The sequence below is a fragment of the Marmota marmota genome, unplaced genomic scaffold, assembly GCF_001458135.2.
Source record: "Marmota marmota marmota unplaced genomic scaffold, marMar, whole genome shotgun sequence".
In the NCBI taxonomy this organism is placed as follows: domain Eukaryota; kingdom Metazoa; phylum Chordata; class Mammalia; order Rodentia; family Sciuridae; genus Marmota; species Marmota marmota.
Window position 1 is genome coordinate 4936292 of NW_026000077.1, and position 19185 is coordinate 4955476.

General features: G+C 46.7%; 1 protein-coding gene across 1 annotated transcript; it reads left to right on the top strand.

The window, feature by feature from the left end:
- Positions 1-1858: 1858 nt before the first annotated feature.
- Positions 1859-18894, top strand: Cd2 (CD2 molecule). Its single transcript, XM_015502230.2, has 5 exons — positions 1859-2008; positions 2147-2452; positions 8116-8346; positions 11626-11745; positions 14878-18894. Exons 1-5 carry the CDS (start codon positions 1948-1950, stop codon positions 15189-15191), a joined length of 1032 nt encoding a protein of 343 aa, XP_015357716.1. The 5' UTR covers positions 1859-1947; the 3' UTR covers positions 15192-18894.
- Positions 18895-19185: the final 291 nt, after the last annotated feature.

A 19185-nucleotide genomic window follows, 5' to 3' on the forward strand; every position in this document is an offset into this window, starting at 1 on the left:
ATTCATGTCAGTAAAGGTGAATGCTTGCCTAGCATGCATGGGGCCCTGGTTTCAATTCCCAGCACCACACACATAAACACAGATTGATAATAATGTAAATTATTGCCTTTAATAATTTTGCAAACCCTATGGTAATGATGGTGCTTTATGGCTAGGATATCTACATTTTTGGGTGAAGTTAGACTCATGTTTGATGTTTCTTCTATAAGCTGATAATTTATATCCTTTGCCCATTTTAAAAGCTTTTTTTTTTCTCCTTGATGATTAAAAATTTATGTATAGGCAAGAAATAATGTAAAAAATGAAAAGACGTGACAAAATATTTGCAATATATGTGAAAATTATAATTTTACATTTTTTTATGTAGTCAATGATGTTCATCTTTTTTTTTTTTATTACTTTGGGATTGTGTGATACATGTAGTTAGGCCTTCTGTACCCAAAGATATAAAAACGTCTTTCTATATTGTCTTTTAAGCAGTATTACAGTTTTATAGCATTTAAAATTTTAATCCAATTGTCATCTGTCATCATGAGTGTTGTGAGTGAGGGGTTTATTACACAACAGGAGGTGAATACGTTATTTAGGCTTCCTTTCACACAGTAGTAGCAATCCACTGCTTTGACTTCATTGCATTTCCTGGGCAACTTTCTGACAGATAATATCTGTTTCTGTATCTGACGTTGAGAAACAAAACCTAAAAAAGCACTACTTTTAAAACTTTTGCTCACTGTGTCCTGATGAATCTTCAAACTGAAAACTTCCATTGGAAATCTGTTCCTGGGCTCTCCGTGTTTCCTGTGCCGGATCTCACAGGGCATCCTTTTCAGAAGACACCCATCTCTGCATCACTCTCTCCCAGTGTCACAAATTTCCTCTCTTTTTCCCCTCCCTGTTCTCTTGTTCTCTGTTTTTCCCTCTTGCTCCCTTTCTTTCACCATCTGCAATGTTGACCACCTTAGATATTTTTCTATCTGGTTGGTTTTCATAGGTTCCGTGCCTCTTACATGTTTTGCAACAAGGTTTTATTTACCTAACGGTGAATTTCAAGAGTTGTAAAATATGTGCTAAACAGAAGATTTGGAGATTTTTAAGCATTTACAGCTGAGACTCAATTTGTGTTTCTTCCTTTTTATAACATAAACAATTTTAGAACATTAAAAATATCTTTTCAGGAAAGAGGAAAAAATCCATTCCTAATCATTTCATGTGTATACATTTTCCAGTATTTATCATCATAGGATAAATATTTGTATTTTTCTATTCACTTAAGAACAGCTACCCATGTTTCTAGGTGGTTCTGTTAGAGGCAAGATAGCTGAGTGGGTAGAAGAGGGGCTGGATCATCGAATTTGGCTCTTTGCTTACAAAAGAACAGTCCTGGGCAACTTAACCTTTCTGTTCGTTTTCTCTTCATTGGATTGATAAAGTACCTTCCCCTATTTTTTTTTAATTTGGTGAGGATTAAAATGTGGTAAGAGCTGGTGTGGTGGTGCGTGTATAATTCTTGCAAAATGTGGTGGCTCATGCCTATAATCCCAGCGTCTCCAGAGGCTGAGGCAAGGAGGATCACAAGTTTAAGACCAGCCTCAGCAACTTAGTGAGGCCCTGTCTCTAAGTAAATAAATAAATAAAATAAAAAGACCTGGGGATGTAGTTCACTGGTAAAGTATTTCTGGGTTCAATCGCCAGTACTAAGTAAGTAAATAAATAAAGTATGATAAGAAAGCACAAACTCATAACCACAACTGTTTCAGCAAAGGAGTGCATCAGAAAGGCTGTATGTGCTAAATGTGTATGTGCGTGTTCTATGTTGTCAAAAAAAAAAAAAAAGCACAAAGGAGAGGCACGTGGTTTAGAATTCAGTGGGGTGGACTCTTCCAGTTTCAACCTCAGTTCCTTTTGCAAGAAGAGCTCAGAACTGCCACAAGGAAACTAATCCCAAAGATGAGCCACCGGTGTAAAATCTTGGTCGGCTTTCTTCTGATTTTCAACTTTCCCAACCCAGGTAAGTAAGTGGGTGTGTGGGTCTTCACAGTCACTGTGAGAAGCTTCTTTGGAGACCCTGAAATAGTATCGAAGTTTTCATAGCCTCACTTTCTGGTAGGGAGCCTGAACACCTCAATGAGTGTCTCGCTTTTTACAGGTTCAGTCTCTAAAGCCATCAAGATCGTCTGCAGTGACTTGGATCGAGAGATCAACCTGGACATCCCCAATTTTCAAATGAGAGATGCTATTGATGACATACGATGGGACAAAGAAGGGATCATGGTTGCGCAATTCAGAAAAGGCAGGCAACCTTCCCGGCATAATGAAACCTACGAGATATTAGCAAATGGAACTCTGAAAATTAAACATCTGAAGGGATATTATAATAGTACCTACAACGTAGTTGTATATGATACAGATGGAAAAAGGGTTCTGGAACAATCATTTGATTTGAGGATTCTAGGTAAGTCTCCATTCTCTACATTTTTTTCACTTTAACAGGGGTGTTGTTTAGCAAGTTGGGAACTAGTGATTGTGAAACGTCCCTAACCCTGCCCTCAGCCTCTGGGGTTGCGCTACGGGAAATCCAGTGCATCCCTCCTGCCCCAGTGGAGACACCAGTCCTGTGAGTGGGTGGGGGGGGAGTAGGGTCTACACATGGAGAAATACAACCTCATCTGCCTACAGCCCTCTCTTTGGGTGGCTTTGAGGATGCGGAGCTAGGTAAAGAATCTGGATGAAAGGGGACAGGTGGGCACAGGAAAACTGGCTGTCCCCCGTGAGCGAGGTGTGGGCTGGGAAGGACAGGCTGCTTGGAGAGCCAATTTCAGGCGAGGGTACCCTGAAGAGTTTAGATAGCAGGAAAGGGATGGAAATGATGGATTTAAGGATGAACAGCCTTTGTTTCCAATCTGCTCCATAGCACGGCAATTGAGGTGGAAGGTGATTTTTTGCTGATATGTGAAGAAAAGTACATATTGCCTGTCTCTGCATGTGCTGAGAGGGTAGGAGTGGTAGGCGATGTGGGAGGTGGGGAGACTGGCTGGAAAACGGCTGCTATAATCCTAGCAAGGTGCAGAGGGCTGCTGGGTGGTTCTTCACCTTGGTTACCCATGCAAATCAACAGGGATGCTGTTAGAAATGACCAGGGCCGGCGTCCCATCTAAGACCATGTGTATCAGAATTTTTGGCCTGGGGCCCAGGCATCAGTAAGTGGTAATGCTCCCCAGGTGGTTCTGTTTAGTAGCCAAAGTTGGTAATCCCTGGCCTAGACTAAAGGGTGGAATGAGAAGGGATGGTTATGCTGAGGGTCATGTGTGGGGATATAGGGGCAAGGGGGATTGGGTGAGAAGCAGAAGGAAGAAGAAGGGGAATTGAAATACCACTGAAGCTGGGAGGAAGCTGCTTCCGTGAGCAAACAAACAATTCTGTGCTTCACACAGGAAATGTCATCACCAGACACAGGGTCTCTTCCTCCTGCCTAGGGTCTCCGTGGGCCCCCAAACCTGGCAGCAGCCCCCTCCCATAGTTCAGATGCTGTTAACTCTCCTGAAAATGACCCCTTTCCACACTCTAGTTCTGCAAGCTTGACTGGAAAGAAACTTGGAGGAACGGGCTGGGACTAAGAATAGCCTCTGATCATGAGCCCTGGGGACCGTGGTGTCACGAGCGCTGGGGACTGTGTTATCTTGAGTTCCACTAGCATGGCTCAGGTGTCCATGCTGGTTCAATCACATTTGGGCCGTATTTAGAATCATGGTGATCATGATGGCTACCAGGTGTCATGGGCTTGCTGACACAATCTTACTTAAAGCTCCCAAGAATCCTGACAGCTAGTAGTCATTATCTCCTTATCGTCTATAAGAAAACAGCCTCGGTCAGGAGGAATTTTGTTCAAGTTCTCATTTCTTGACAGGAACAAAGTCAGGATTCAAACCCAGGGGTCCTCTTGGCAAGGACTGGTCCCTCCCTCCAACTCCCAATTTGGTCGAGATAGCAATATGCTGTCCAAGTTGCCCATTTACTTGTTTATTTTATTTTATCTATTCTAATTTGTTATACATGTCAGCAGAATGTGATTCAGTTCATATTACACATATACAGCACAATTTTTCATGTCGGGGGGTTGTACACAAGTAGTCACACCATTCGTGTCTTCATACATGCCAGTTGCCCATTTAACATGTAAAATTCAATAGCCTTACATACATTCGTAGAGCTCTACAACCATCACGACAATCAACATTTTTGTTACCCTCCCCCCAAAAAACCCTGCACCCTTTAAAGTCAGCGACTTTACTGGATGTTTGCACGTCAACTTTACACAGCGTCATTATTCGATTTGTGGTCCAACATCATTACTTGTCCCATAGTTTTGGCAAATATCTGTCTGGTCTGAGTCTATTTTTTCCCAATACAGTTTAATGTATGGGATTGAAAGTATTTTGGATTTGGGCTGTTTTAAGATTTTGGAATATTTGCATAGATATAATGAGATATTTTGGGGCTATGACCCAAGTCTAAATATGAAATTCATTTGTTTCATAGGCACTTTGTGCTCATAGCCCAACAGTAATTTTATACAATATTTTCAGTAATTTCAAGAATGAAACAAAGTTTCGTGATGTGGAATTTTCCACTTATGTCACCATGTCATTGCTCAAAATGTTTTGGATTTTAGGGCATTTTGGATTTGAGGATTAGGGATGCTCCACCTGTAATAACTTCAAGGGATATTCAATGAGACCGTGTATGAAAAGGTGCCCTAGACGGCCTGGGACACTACCCCTGTGTGCTCTGTGCTAATGGCCAAGCCCCTCTCTTAGTTCCTCGATGCCTCTCGCAGCCTCAGTCATGGTACCTGCATCTCCTTACCGAGGAGGCTGCCCCTGTTAGCTGAAGAGGCAGTGGAGGGCCCCATTCAAGCAGATATCAGTAGAGCAGAACTTAATCCTAGCAGCCCAGAATTAAGGAGTTCTCACCTATGAGCAGGACCTAACAATTTGCTGCTATTAACCAGGTCAGGCCATTTCCTACAACACTCTCTTACAGTGAGGACATGTACAAAAATTCACCATTCGAGGCTATTTGTTTTTTCAGACTTTGTGTTGTTGTTGTATTATTATTGTTGTTGTTGTTGTTTTTGTTATTATTATTATTATTTTGGTGGGGCTGGGGATTGAACCCAGGGCCTTGTGCATGTGAGGCAAGCACCCTACCAACTGAGCTGTATCCCAGCTCACATTTGAGGCTATTTGTGACTGCATTGTTTACACTAGTATGATACTGTGTGGATTGAGAAGTCTTTGGCAGTTAGGAACTTAGTAACTATGTCAAGAATGCATCAAATGGTGGAGATGCACATTTATTGATGTTCAGGAAAGAAAGAATTTCATAATATAACTTCTACTGAGAGGGAAAAAGGCAGACTATAAAACCACATAATCCAGTTTTTTAAAAACTTGTAATTTGTTTTAATTAAATATATATGACAGTAGAATGCAATTATGAGCTTTGATATATTATACATAAATGAGTATGATTTCTTCTTTTTCTTTTTTTAAACAATTTTTTGTTGTCAGTTTTACTGAGGTACAATTAACATACAGTAAGATTTGCCAGTTTGTGTGTGTGTGCGCGTGCGCGCGTGTGTGCGTGTGTGCGCGCGTGTGTGTGTGTGTGTGTGTGTGTGTGTGGTGCTGGGGATTGAACCCAGAGGCCTTGTGCATGCTACGCAAGCACTCTACCAACTGAGCTATACCCCCAGCCCTATAATTTCTTCTTTTTCTTTTTTGTTTTAAAGAGAGAGAGAGAGAGAGAGAGAGAGAGAGAGAATTTTTTAATATTTATTTTTTTTTAGTTTTCGGTGGACACAACATCTTTATTTTATTTTTATGTGGTGCTGAGGATCGAACCCAGCGCCCCGCGCATGCCAGGCGAGCGCGCTACCGCTTGAGCCACATCCCCAGCCCCTCTTATTTTTCTGATTGTACATGTTATAGAATCACATTGGTCATGCAGTAATATATATATATATATATATATATATATATATATATATATATACACATAAAGTAATAATGTCTGTTTTTTTCTATTATTCTTCCTATGCCTATACCCCTCCCCTCCCTTTACTCCTTTCCCCTCCCCTCACTTCCCTCTACCTAATCTAAGGTAACTCTATGTTCTCTATTGCCCCCACCCCATTGTGAATTAGCCTCCACATATAAGAGAAAACATTTGGCCTTTGTTTTTTTGGGATTGGCTTATTTCACTTAGCATGATATTCTCCAACTCCATCCATTTACCGGCAAATGCCATAATTTCATTCTTCTTTAAAGCTAAGTAATATTCCATTGACTATATATACCATATTTTCTTTATCCACCCATCTATTGAAGGACATCTAGATTGGTTCCATAGTTTATGTATTGTGAATTGAGCTGCTATAAACGTTGACGTGGCAGCATTACTATAGTATGCTGATTTTAAATCCTTTGGGTATAAACCCAGGAGTGGGATAATAATACCGTTTTAATTTTTAAAATATCATTGATATACATGTTCATGTATAGAAAATAGCTAGTAAAGATATACATCAAAATATTCAATGCCAGGCGTTGAGGCGCATACCTGTAATCCCAGCAATTTGGGGGGCTGAGGAAGGAGGATCAGGAGTTCAAAGCCAGCTTCAGTAACTTAGTGAGGCTTTAGGCAATTTAGTGAGATACTGTCTCAAAATAAAAAAGGACTTGGTAATCTTGTACCAAAAAAAGAAAAATAATAATAATAATTTTTGACCATGGGTAGTTAAATTGCATGTAATATTTTTTTGTGTGTTTTAAACTATTTTATATTTTATCAGTTTTTACAATGATGGGATATTACCAATTAGGAGACTCTAGATAGACACCTTGACCCCAGCCCTAGACTACTACTCTAGAGCGTGGTGACGCGTCTCCATTTTCTTCACTCTGGGCTACACAGAATCTCAGGATAGGAAGAAATCATTTCTGCACGCCCATACATATTCGGTCAGCAATGAGATTTGACTGAGTTGGAAAGTATTTTCATCTGAAAGACAGAGAGGGAGGGAACTGTGAAGAAATAAGCTGTCTCTCTGCATGATGAACGGAGAGAAAATGAAAGGGAAGACTGGGTCAAGAGAGTCAAGGGCCAGGAAAAGAACAGAGGAGAAGAAAAGAGGTCACCCAGCTAGGGAGAGGAGGCCTGGGAGGAGGACCTGCCTTAACTAAGGCCACGGCTGGGCTGTTTTCTGAATCAGACCTTAAATATAATCACGTCAGAAAAGGAGAGGCAGGGATTTTTCTGGTTATGAACATAAACACTGCTACCAATTATGTGCACTGGGATTTGTCACAAGTCATCGTTTTGTGACAGGTGGGGAACATTTTTTTTTTTTTTTATCATTCTCTCAAAGATGAGGTCCAGCAAGGCACAGAGAATGACCAAGCAGCTCTGGGCTGGGAAAGGGCAGAGCCAGGTCTCTGGTTTCCCAACTAGAGCCCTTCCTCTGTAAGCCTTGAGCTCCTTAGGCACCCATGTGCCCACTTGGCCCTCTGCTCCCAGGACCCCAGCAGGGGGAGGGGGTGCATGGCCAAGATCCCAGGCCACAGGTTTACCTGTTCCTCCAGGGCAGAGTCCCTGGCTGCTCTGGAAGGAAGGCAGGATGTGGTAACCTCTTAACTGTACTCCTGAACTTGAAATTGGGGTGGGGCAGGCTCCTCTTTTGATGTGCCATTTTTAAATGAGCACCCTAAAACAACTCATTGAACCTCTCAGAGTCCAGGACTTTCCATCTGTCATGGGAAGAAAAACATCAGCCTCTCTATCATAACGAAATGATTCCAAGTATGTAAAACTGTTTTAAGGTACAAAACAGTACAAAACAATAACTATTATATACTTTTAAACAGTATAATGTATCTAAAAACTCACCAGAAGTTAAGTTTGTTCTGAATGCTCTACATAAATAAAAACAAATTATTTTCAAAATTTGCTAGGGAATTCAAAAATTGTGCTGTCTCAAACTGACTCCATTCTCCACTGTCTAAATATTAAAATCAGAAAATTGACTAATATATTGGGATTTTTATTTATTTTTAGAGGTGGTCTCAACACCCAAGATCTCCTGGGATTGTCACAGCACAAACCTGACCTGTGAGGTAATAAAAGGAACTAACCCTGAATTAATTCTGTATCAAAATGGGAAACGGCTCACTCAAGGTCATCTGAAGGTCATTAGATATCAGTTGACCAACCTGAATGCAGCGTTCAAGTGCACTGCAAGCAACGGAGTCAGTGAGGAGTCCACCATGGCAGCCATCAGCTGCTCAGGTACGTGGGGGCATCGGGCAGGGTGTCCCAAATTCACAAACACAGTCCGCCAGGCCTGTGGGCACAGTGGCAGGTGCCACTTCTGCCCAGGGCTCAGGTGTCTGGGGTGGGAGACAGCTTTGGCTCAGGATGGGAAGTGACAGGTGTACCTCTCCCCCTTAGAAGCCTTCAAGGGAAGGCTTCAGGAAGGGGTGTTCCATGTGACCCACCTCAGGAGACTTCCAGGGAGTGTGTGATTTGACCTCAGAGAGTTGAAATCATCCTCTTCCAGGAAAAAGAATTGCTGTATTGAAGAGGGAGAAGGAGAGGCAGAGATCATGGCATTGCAAACCCCCATTTCCCTGAGGGGCAAACTGACTTGTCCAAGACCTCTCTGCTTGTTAGTGACTGTGATGATCAAGACTATCAGATGAGTGGGTTCTTGGGCCTAGTTCCAGGCTTGCTTGCATGGGGTTTTGGGCTGCCTGAAAACAGGGCGTTCTATGCTTCCTTTGGAGCCTTCTGAGAGACAGCAAGAGTGAGTGACGGAAACAAAAGCCACAGTCTTTTTATGACTTCATCTCATCTTTGATAGCCCCTCCCTTCTGCTGGACTTTATGCCTTAGCAGTAAGTCCAGCCCACACTCAGAGGGGACTGCGCAGAGGCAGAAATGCCAGGAGGCAGGGGTCACTGGAGGCCGACTATCAATCAGATGGTCAGCCAACCACAAGCTTAGACCAGTGTCACTCTGCCCTGTCGTGTGGGCCACCATCAGCCATTCTCTCCCATCCTCCACTTCAGGAGGGCCTTGGTTGGAGATGCTAGATTTCATAAGTAAAAATATGGCGTACTTCCAAACGTGGCATATTATGCTAAAAATTATTCATTGTTTATTTGAAATTCAAATCTAACTGACCTGTGTTCTGTCTGGTAGTCCCACCCTTCACACTTGTTTTAACTAGATCCCACCAGTGTGCATTAAGGAGGGCGCAAGGCAGCCACACGCATGTCCCTTGTAGAAGGGGCAGAGCAGGAGCTGGTCCAGGAAATGGCCGCTGAGGAGATGGGAGGGACACCTTGGGTGGAAGGGAAGGAATGGGCTGCCCTTAAAGACCCTAAAAGGGATTTGGACATTTCACTCTAAAAGGCCAAGGCTGAGAGGATCAGTGGGCAGATGCTCACCATTTAGCTTGAATAAGGTCTACTTAAGACCCTGGGAGGAATTAGCACATTCGACACACAAGAAATACTCCATCCACAAACTCATGCACAGAGGAGGTGTAGGAGGGAGGTGTGGTTGCATCTAGAGAACCCGAGAACCTGGGGGTTTTTTTTGTTGTTGTTGTCGTTGTTTAATTTTTTAAAACATGTTCTTTTGAGTTACTCACGACAGTAGAGTGTATTATGCCATGACATACATACATGGAGTATAACTTCCCATTCTTATGGTTGGACATAATGTGGAGCTACCCTGATCTTGTAGTCACATATGAACATAGGAAGGTCACGTCCGATTCATTCTACTGCGAGGACCCGTTTTTAAATGACAAACCAAAGCTGCCTCTAGGGCAAGGTGGAATGTCCCTACAGCGAGCACTACCCGGTGTCGGGGGACCATACTGGACAGACCTGAGCATAGAACTGTGGGAAGCACCATCTACACTCCCAAGTGTGCCTCCTGCCCACAGACTCTAAGGGAAGATGGCCGGTGTCTTTGTGGCCTACACATGTGTCCCCAGCTCACCCCAGGCCTGCCCTTCCCCACCTGGGTCAATCTTGAGCAGTCTTCAGCTTAGCAGGAGACAGAGACCCCAGATTCTTTCCTGGCCCAGTTTCAATGCTAGAGGATTCTGGCTGCTTATCTAATGGAGCTCCTTCATAGGCAGAGCTCAGAGAGGTTGTGTAATTGGCAGGCAAAGAATGGGTGAGAGAGAGACTGCAGGAAGGACAGCCAAGGATGAATAAACCAGCACAGTTTGAAACCCTGCTCAGTTTGGTGTCTGAGCCTCTGGCGGGATCCCTGGGGCCCGTCCTGGGTCCGTGTGTAACAGCCTCTTCCTAGGATCTTTTGGCTGCAGAAGTGTTTTTGTGATGCTGGGCTTAGCTCCAGTTTGTTCTCCCAGCGTCCCAGTCCCCTGACCCCCCAACCCCAGCTGCTCCTCTTTAACTGCTATTGACTCACCAAGGGCAGATGGCCCAGCAGCCCTCCTTGGGAAACTGCTACCAAAAACACTAGCGCAAAGAGCACTAGTAAAAGCAAGACCTCACATTTGTGTGTTGTTTTACAGTTTACAAAGCACTTTTCCATCCATTATCTGATTGACTTCCAACAGCCACCCTGTGATGTAGGTTTCATTGTTTCCATTTTACAAAGAAGGAAGGAGGCTCCGAGAGGTGGAGTAACTTGCTAAAGGTCACACAGCTCTTGTCTAAAAGACCCGGACCAAACCCCGTTTCCCTGAACACTGAAGTCTTGGTTTTCCTTATTGTGTTACAGTGACTGAAGTTCTAGGAACTGAAGGTACCTGCCAGTGCTGTTGCTGTCTCAGTGAACTTCTCTCACGGGTCTGGGGAAAGTCTGGCAGGAGAGAGGGCTGGGTTGCATCAGTGAATTAATTTACCCTGAGTGTTTGGAAACTGCCTGATCAAGAGGGTAAAAAAGAATAGGCCCCAGAGGGAAGCCAGAGATGAAAGAGCAGGAAGACGGCAGAGACAGCCAGAGACCAGAGGCTGCTTAGAGGAACCAGTCAGAAACAGATACTGTGTGGCCTCAGGCAACTCATCCTCCCTCTCTGGACCTTATCTTTGAAATTCATCCTCCTTCCTTCTATAGAGATGACGCTTAGATTATCTCTAAACTACTCTGGTCTAAAATTCTGTGATGCTCGGCTGGGGAAGTGGCTCCGTGGCAGATTGCTTGCCTAGCATGTCGTGAAACCCTGGCTGGGGTTTCCTCCCCAGCCTCACCAAGACAAATTAAAAATAAAAAAATGAATAAAATGTCATGATGCTCTCCTCGGCCAGTGGGCAGGGATGGACAGGCCTCGGGGCATGAACAACCAGGGAGTTCTAGTCTCAAGTTTCCCAAGGAACTCCAGAGGCCACTTACCCCTTGACCTCTTCTAGGCATGGACCCAATTCGCCACCCTCCTTAAGCTTGGCCCTTTGTGACCTTGAATGGTACCATCAAGCTCTTCTTTCTTCTTCAAGTGGGAAGCTGGGGTCCTTAGCCTGAAGCAATGCAATGGGCTGCCCAGGACCCTTCCTCCCCACCGAGTCTCCTGTCTCTTCTCTTTCAGGGGAAGGTCTGAACATCTATCTCGTCGCTGGTGTCTGTGCGGGAGGCCTCCTCCTGTTCTTTGTGGCGCTGCTCATTTTCTATGTCAGCAAGAGGAAAAAGCAGAACAGCAGGCGCAACGGTGAGCTCCCCCTCTTTTGTGTCACCCCAGGCCGCAGCAAAATCCCCACGGAGTCATCTCAAGGGGATGGCACCTTGGGTCCTCAAAGAAAAGAAGGAGATGGTTTCAGAACGTCAGGACGGGAACCAGAAGCTAGAGCTTGTTCCACTTTGTGGTTAGCTTGAATTCTGGGAAGAAAAAAAAAAAGCATTCTTGGGGCCCACGGCGAGGGAGTTTGAGGAGCTACATCCTGGCAGGTCTCATCGGAATCCCCACTTGAGGCTGAGTGTGTCTAAGGCTGGCGCAGAGAGACGCCAAAGGGCCTCACAGCTCCATGTGGGTAGAAAGATTGTTCGAAAATACCTTGTCCATCTGCAGACCTTGAGTGGCCCTGGTCAATACCAAGCTCCTGGGAACTAGGTAACTGGGGGTGTGGCTCATGCAGCGCTCTTGCCTTTGGGCTAGGCCCTGGGTTCCCTCCCCAGCACTACAAACAAACAAAACCCTCCCAAACAGGTCTCTGTACCCCCTTTTCTAACTGACTGTTCAGGAGGGATGCATTAGGGATGGGGGTGCTGTTTCCTTGGGTCAGTCCTGTCTCGCAACCCACCAAACATGAAAAGGTCATGCTCGTGAGTGGAGATCCAGACCACCTAAGGCAGATCGCAGCAGGGAGGGACAGACCAGGTGTCGCTGTAGGTGCAGGGTTGGGGTATCCGCCACCAGTTGGGCAGGCAGCTGTGCAGGCAAGCTGTGGAGTCCTGTGCCATCTCTGGTTCATAGCAGGACTGCGGCCAGGCGTCTCTTCCTAGAGCTCCCAGGCCACGCCCACCAGCAACTTCCCGCACAGCCGGGGACCTGGTGTGCAGCCACCCAGGATCCTCGGGCCCTGCACCCTTTGGCGTTGACGCCTTACTTCAGACTTCTTTCCACAGTTCTCCCTCAGCCACCCCTTTAGGTGGCCACCCCCGGCCCCATGTCTCACCGTACTCCACTAGGGAGCTGGGCACGTCTTTCTAAATTAACAGTCCCTTGGTGAGTCCCCCAGGTGCTGTGGCTTCCTCAGCTCTGTGCCTTGCTCAGCCTGTCTTCCCTACAAAGGTCCTTTCTTATCACCAATGGTCAACGACCATGCTCTCTTCCAAGGTAGACCTCCCAGGTCTCCCCAAGACAGAGCAGCCCCTGATCTCACCAGGCTGAAGTGACCCACCTGATAATTAGCTCATGTTGACAAAGAAACTGACCTCTAGGCTTGGCACTCACCCTCCCACCCAGCCTCCAGTGGCCTTGGGAGAGAAAACACCACCACAGGTGACAGCCTCACCCCCATCAGGGAGGCTACATTCTTTGCCTCAAGCTCTGTGACCAGGAAGCTGAGTCAGGATCAGGGGGAGGCAAGGAGCCCAAGGGCACAACCTTTAAGGAGGCCCTCACCTTCCTCTTGCATGCCCTGCAAGTGGGCACCTCCTTAAATCCCACACCCTCTGCGCTTCCTTTGTCTCACCTCAGTCCCAAGCCTGGGTGAGTAACAAGGAGATGCAGGTGAAGGAAAGGGCCGATGAGCCGGGAAGAACTCCTGGGAGCAGAGGTGGACGTTACTGGAGTGGACATGCTGGGGACCTGTGGTGCTGCTCTGACCTGGCAGGTTGTGCAGAGCCACAGCTGATTTGTCCGTCTGAACCTGCCCAAGAGCTTAGCCACTAGGCCACGCCCTACTCCTCACCCTGCGACTGTGGCTCTTGGCACCTCTCTGGTGGCCCTGTGCAATCCTGAGTATTGTGATTTGCTGTCCTCACTTTGTCTTACGTGATTTTAGACTTCCTGAGGACAGTGTGTCTGAGTCATGATTGCCACTTAGTAATGGTGCCTAACACCTAGGAGGTCAGCAATCAGTGTAGGAGGAGCAAACGAATGAGAAGCAGGACAGACACCAATCACAAATGGCAGCCTAAGCTTGCCACATGGGGTGAAGCAGGGCTACTCACTGCTCCATACCCAGAACCGGGACTGAGGGTCAAAGTCCTCTCTGCATCCTCCCGAGCATAACTTCAGCTACCTCTGGGCACCAAAGATGGCAGACAGGATGCATTCTGTCCTTTCTGGGCCCTTCTGTCTAGGCGCTTAGAGCTCCCACCCGGGCCACACAGATGTCAAAACCACATTATCTGACTTTGAGCCTTCATGTTCAGAGCCGCCTGATGTTTGTGTTTCCAGCAGCCGGAGGAGGCTGACTGGATTGGCATCATCTGCCTGAACTTACAGGTGATGCTCAGAGGGACTGTGCTTCCCAAGCCACAGCACCATAAAGGTGCAAGAGATCACTAATTTACCCCAGGGGGGATCTACTCCGGCCTGCCTCTGCAGCCTGTGAGGATGGTCTTGTATGTGGGACTGGAATACCTAACTCCTAGCCTGGAGGCCAGAGGGGGCCAGCAGAACCCCCTCTGTCTATGGCAGCTAGGCAGCCTCACAGATTTCCTTTGTGACTTGAAAACAGTACAGGAAAAACTACTATATTCTGATTAGTCCTGGGCTGTCTTCATGGGCTAAAGTCACACAAAGCAGAAAGATCCCAAAGGGTGAGGGAAGAAGAATCTTTCCCTCCTTGGCCCAAGAGGATGGGTCTTGTGCACAAATTTCCAAGGAACTAGTCAATTTCTGAGGACTAAAAAGCCCCTTGTGAGTGCTCCAACCTGTCGCCAGAATGTAGGTTGCCTGACAACAGACTGAGTAGGAGCATATCCACACAGAGACCCGACAGAAGGAATGTAGCTCCTCTGAGACGACTCAGATTCCCCGACAACAGACTCTGATCACGAGGTTTGCTCTCAGGATCCAGGGTCTAGGGTGGTCCGGCACCGAGGCAGACCTGGGTTTGAGCGCTGTCTGCTCTCTGGCGCGAGCACCAAGCTCTCCCTGCTAGGTGCCTCCCCCGCTCTGTGTCCCTGAATTCTGCAAAGCCCTGGGGTCTCCCTCTAGCTTGTGGTCAGCATTTCTCCTGCCCCAACAAGACTGAGAGTTCTTGGAGCCTAGGGACAGCTCTGTCCCTGCTTCCTCTTGGCTTTCTCCAAAGCCTTGCCCCTCCGAGGCGCTCCATAGTTCCCCGGATCACCTCTTGCCAGAATAAGCTCTTGAGTGATTTTGTCATTGCAGATGAGGAGCTGGAGGTAAAAGCTCACAGAACCACCTCTGAGGACAGAAGCCCAAAGCCCAACCAGATCTCCACCTCACCTCCTCCAAATCCAGCAGTTTCCCAACCTCCGCCACCACCTGGTCATCGTGTCCAGACACCTGGTCCTCGTCCCTTGCCTCCCGGTCATCGTGTCCAGCACCAGCCACAAAAGAGGGCTCCCCCATCAGGCACACAGGTTCGCCAGCAGAGAGGCCCTCCCCTCCCCAGACCTCGAGTTCAACCAAAACCTCCCCGTGGAGTGGCAGAAAATTCACCGTCCCCTTCCTCCGATTAAAACTGTCCTTTCCAATAAAAAGCCTCTTTGGAGTTCTCAGCTCTGGGTGTGCAGGTCCACTTTTCCATCAAACGTTTGCAACATGTAAGACTTTGTCGCCTCCCAGGGCTTGCAGGCCATGGTCCTCAGCCATGTGGTTGAAGATCCATGGCCTCTTCATAGATCTCTGTCACCAAGAAGAGAGAAACAATGGGAGTGTGATTGCGAGGATGATTCATGACAGTGCACAAAACTCTTGGCAATCTCGTCTCCCTCTCACATCCCGTGCAGATGCCATATGCCCGGGGTTACTTGGGCTTGTGTCCCCTACAGGCCTCCCATCTGCTCAAAGGACTTTCAGCTTTCTTACGTGTCCTGGTGGACACTTGCTCCCCATCCTTGAGAAGGAGTGAAATAACAGCTTAGCTTTGACCCTGGGGTCTGCTCACTGAAGGACACAGCTGGGTGTTACTCGGAGGAAGCTGCAGGGTGAGAAAGAGCCTCGTTGGTGTGGCATCACCCGAGCCACCTGAATCCCCACTAGAGTGACCAGAACATTCTCCCCTGCCCCTCCCCAGGTCTCAGAAGCAAAGCTGGGTCCTGACAATCTCCGTGGCGATTTGTGAATCAACACCTCTCGGCACAAACTTCAACGTGAGTCACCAGAAAGCTTAAGTGTTTGGGTCTCACTCTCCTGAGCCATCACTAGTGGTCTGGATGATCTGTGGAGTCATCCTTGAAAAGAGGAATCCAGGAATATCTGAGGCACTGAGCTCATCAGACAACACACACGAGGGCCGGCTGAGACAACTGTGTTCAAACAAATCCCGAGTCTCACAAATGACCAGTAAGAAGACAGAGGCCATCCCCAGCCGGCTGACTGCTAGCTGTACTTTGGAAGAAGTGGGGAGATAAAGAAGAGTTTTCTGTTGCAGTTCTAAAACAATAGGCTGCGAGGACTCCTGCTTTGAAGCGTCAGTGCCAGGCTTGTGGTGCCGTCTGCCCACCTTCTCCTGGGCTCCTCAAACCTGTTAAACCCTGTTAACTCTGGCAGGAAGCTCTGGGGGCAAACCACAAAGATGAAGTATATTCAGGACTTCCTGTGAGAGCTCACTGAGAGTTGAAATGCTTTTTTTCCTCTGAATCTGGGCATCTATTGTTTCAGAACCCAGAATTAATTATAAAGGGCCGTGATGAATTAAACGCCAGAGGCTCCCGAGACTCAAACACACAATCCGGCTGGGTAACACTCTTTACAGCGTCTGCGGGAGGAGTATGCCGGCCCTGGCGCTGCCTCTGTCTCAGTCTTCTTCTGTTTTGGGCGCCAGGGATTGAACCCCTGACCCAGGAGCACTTTGCCACTAAGCTATATCCCTCGCCCTTTTTTTTATTTATTGACTTTTTAAATTTTGAGACAGGGTCTCACGGAAGCTAAGGGTCTCACTGAGTGGCTGAGGCTGGCCTCGAACTTGTGATCCTCCTGTTTCAGCCTCCCTAGTAGCTGGGATTACAGGGGTACACTTCCGTACCTGGCCTGTCTCAATCCTCACTGCAGTCCTGAGTCATTTATTGCACTGGCCATCCTGGTAGAATAGCTCCTATCCTTCCCTTTACAAAGCCTTCCCTGGCCTCCAGCCCCATACCCTGCCTTTCTTCTATAGCTACCTGGGGTGACATGCAGTAACAGAACACATACAGCCTGTAACTCTTCAGTCCTTCACCATTCATTCATTCAACAGTTGCTGAGCTTCTTGCATGCATCAGGCCCCGTGCTAGGCTGCTTGAGGGACACAGAGGTATACACTTACATCTCTGCTTTCAGGGACGTCACATGGAGTTGGGGGCAAGTGTAACACAGTGTGATAAATAAAGGTCAGAGACAAGCACAGGAGCCCAGAGAAAGCCTTTTAGTCTAGACTTTTAGTAGGACTGGGTGACGCAGAGGGCTTCCTAGAGGGGGTGACGTTTGAGTTGAGTTGTGCTAGATTAGTGGAGCTGGTGAAGCCGAGGGCAAGATTGTCCATGGAGAGGGAACAACACAGGCAAGGCTTATATTGGCTACCTGTTCGCACAAGAATGTTGTTCCTCCTTCAGCTACTGTGCTTCATCCATTTGAAGGCATCATTGCTTTTAAGTGGCATATACATCACGCAAAGGAAAAACACTCTCGGTTCTACTATAGCAAGTGCTAAGGATACAATCAAAGTTGTAGGCACAACTCTGTTACTGAGATGTGAAAACATGAAAAGAGTACATTTTAGAATGAATGAAATACACAGTTCATAAGCTTTTTGAGAACAGTGACCATCGCTCAACTTGGCCCACAGCGCCATATTGAAAGTATCCCGAGCTACCTGGCCAACGGAGAGGAAGGGAAGGGAATGTACAGCGTCTACAGCACACACACTCCTGCCCTGCTGGAGTCTCCACTGAGAGGCAGGAAACAGGCCTGGCCTGAGCTTTGTGCTGCCACCATTCACCTGTTTGACATTGTACAACGGCCACTGTCCCTGACCCAGAGCGTGAGCCTTCTGACAATTGGTTAGCCCAGCTGCATAAGAACAGCTTGTGAAACTTGAGAAAAACAACAACAACAACAACAACAGATGATTCAAGTAGGTTAGGTAGGAGACCAAGCACCTGGGGTTTTTTGATTGTTTGTTTGTTTGTATTATGTGGCTCTGAGAACTCAACCTGAGCCTTGCCCCATGGTAGCAAGTGCTCCACCACAGAGCCACACCCCGGTCCAACATCTGTATTTCTTTTAAAAATCATCTCAACAGGCATTCAAGTTGGAGAACCGCAGGTCTACTGGCCCTCAAATGATTAATTATCAACGATCGTTCAAAACAATGATTTTATAGAGAATGCATTATTACGAGAAAAACAAACAGTTATAGCACATTGAACTAATTCTTAGAAAATCTCTAATACAAGGAAGCCGGCCATGTTGGGGAAAAGTATTCACATAATTTATAGGAATGGAACATCCTACGGGGTCACGTGAAGATAGAACACATGGTTTGGGGGACAGCCTCCCTACCATCCCCCCAAATCGCAGTCTCCTCCTAGCTGTTGGGCCAGCTTAGCTTCAAGGGGGTCCCAGCTGTAAGCTGGTGGCTTCATGTCAGTCCTCCTGTCCATCTTCTGTCACTCATTCTCCAGTGTCGGGCTCCTCAGGACTCACCTGCTCACTGGACTTCTGTCACTCTAAGTGCACCAGTGTTGCCACCTCAGGGCCATTACGCATGCTGTTCCCACTGCCTGTTCTTTTCACCTGTCCCTTCACCAGTCCTCTCTCTTCTCTCAAGACAGTCACAGCTCATCTTTGGAAAGACCTTTGTTGACTCCTAAATTCCACCACAGCGGGATTCTTGTGAGACCTTCTTATTCTGTGTCTCGTTCTGTGGCCCTCAAGTTCTGACCCACAGACCCTGGAGCCAAAGAGTTCCGAGTCTCTCGCTGACATTGTAATCTCTGAAAAGTTAATTCAGCCTCCGTGAATACATGGTTTCCTGGTGGATGGAACCAGGAAAACACCTCACAGAGTTATTCTGAATGAAACCAACGTCTGTAAATATAACTAGTATATCCCTGTGTACAGAATATATCTGAAAACTTGATTGTTATTTCAAGAAGGAATGTCCTACGGACATAAATGTTTCAGTTATTGGGAAAACAGATAGCCTGTTATAAATTAATAAATAAATACTCCCTAAAGTGACTTAGTCTTCTCTTGAGTTTGATTCACCTGAGTCTGTTTCCTAATATTGGTCACCTGGGACATGGGAAAGTCCTACACCTGAATTAAAAGCTGGAGACCAGATCTGGAGACTACCTCACAGAGCTGAGACTGAGCCACCATCCTGCTGTTACTTCCCTGTGCCTTAAACAGGACGGTCCTGATATCGTATCTGGACTTCACCCTACAGTTTATTCCTGGCAACCCAGAGCTAGGGCAAGGGCAGATTCTCAATAGCAGAACTAGATCCATCCACTGGTCAGAGATGGCCTA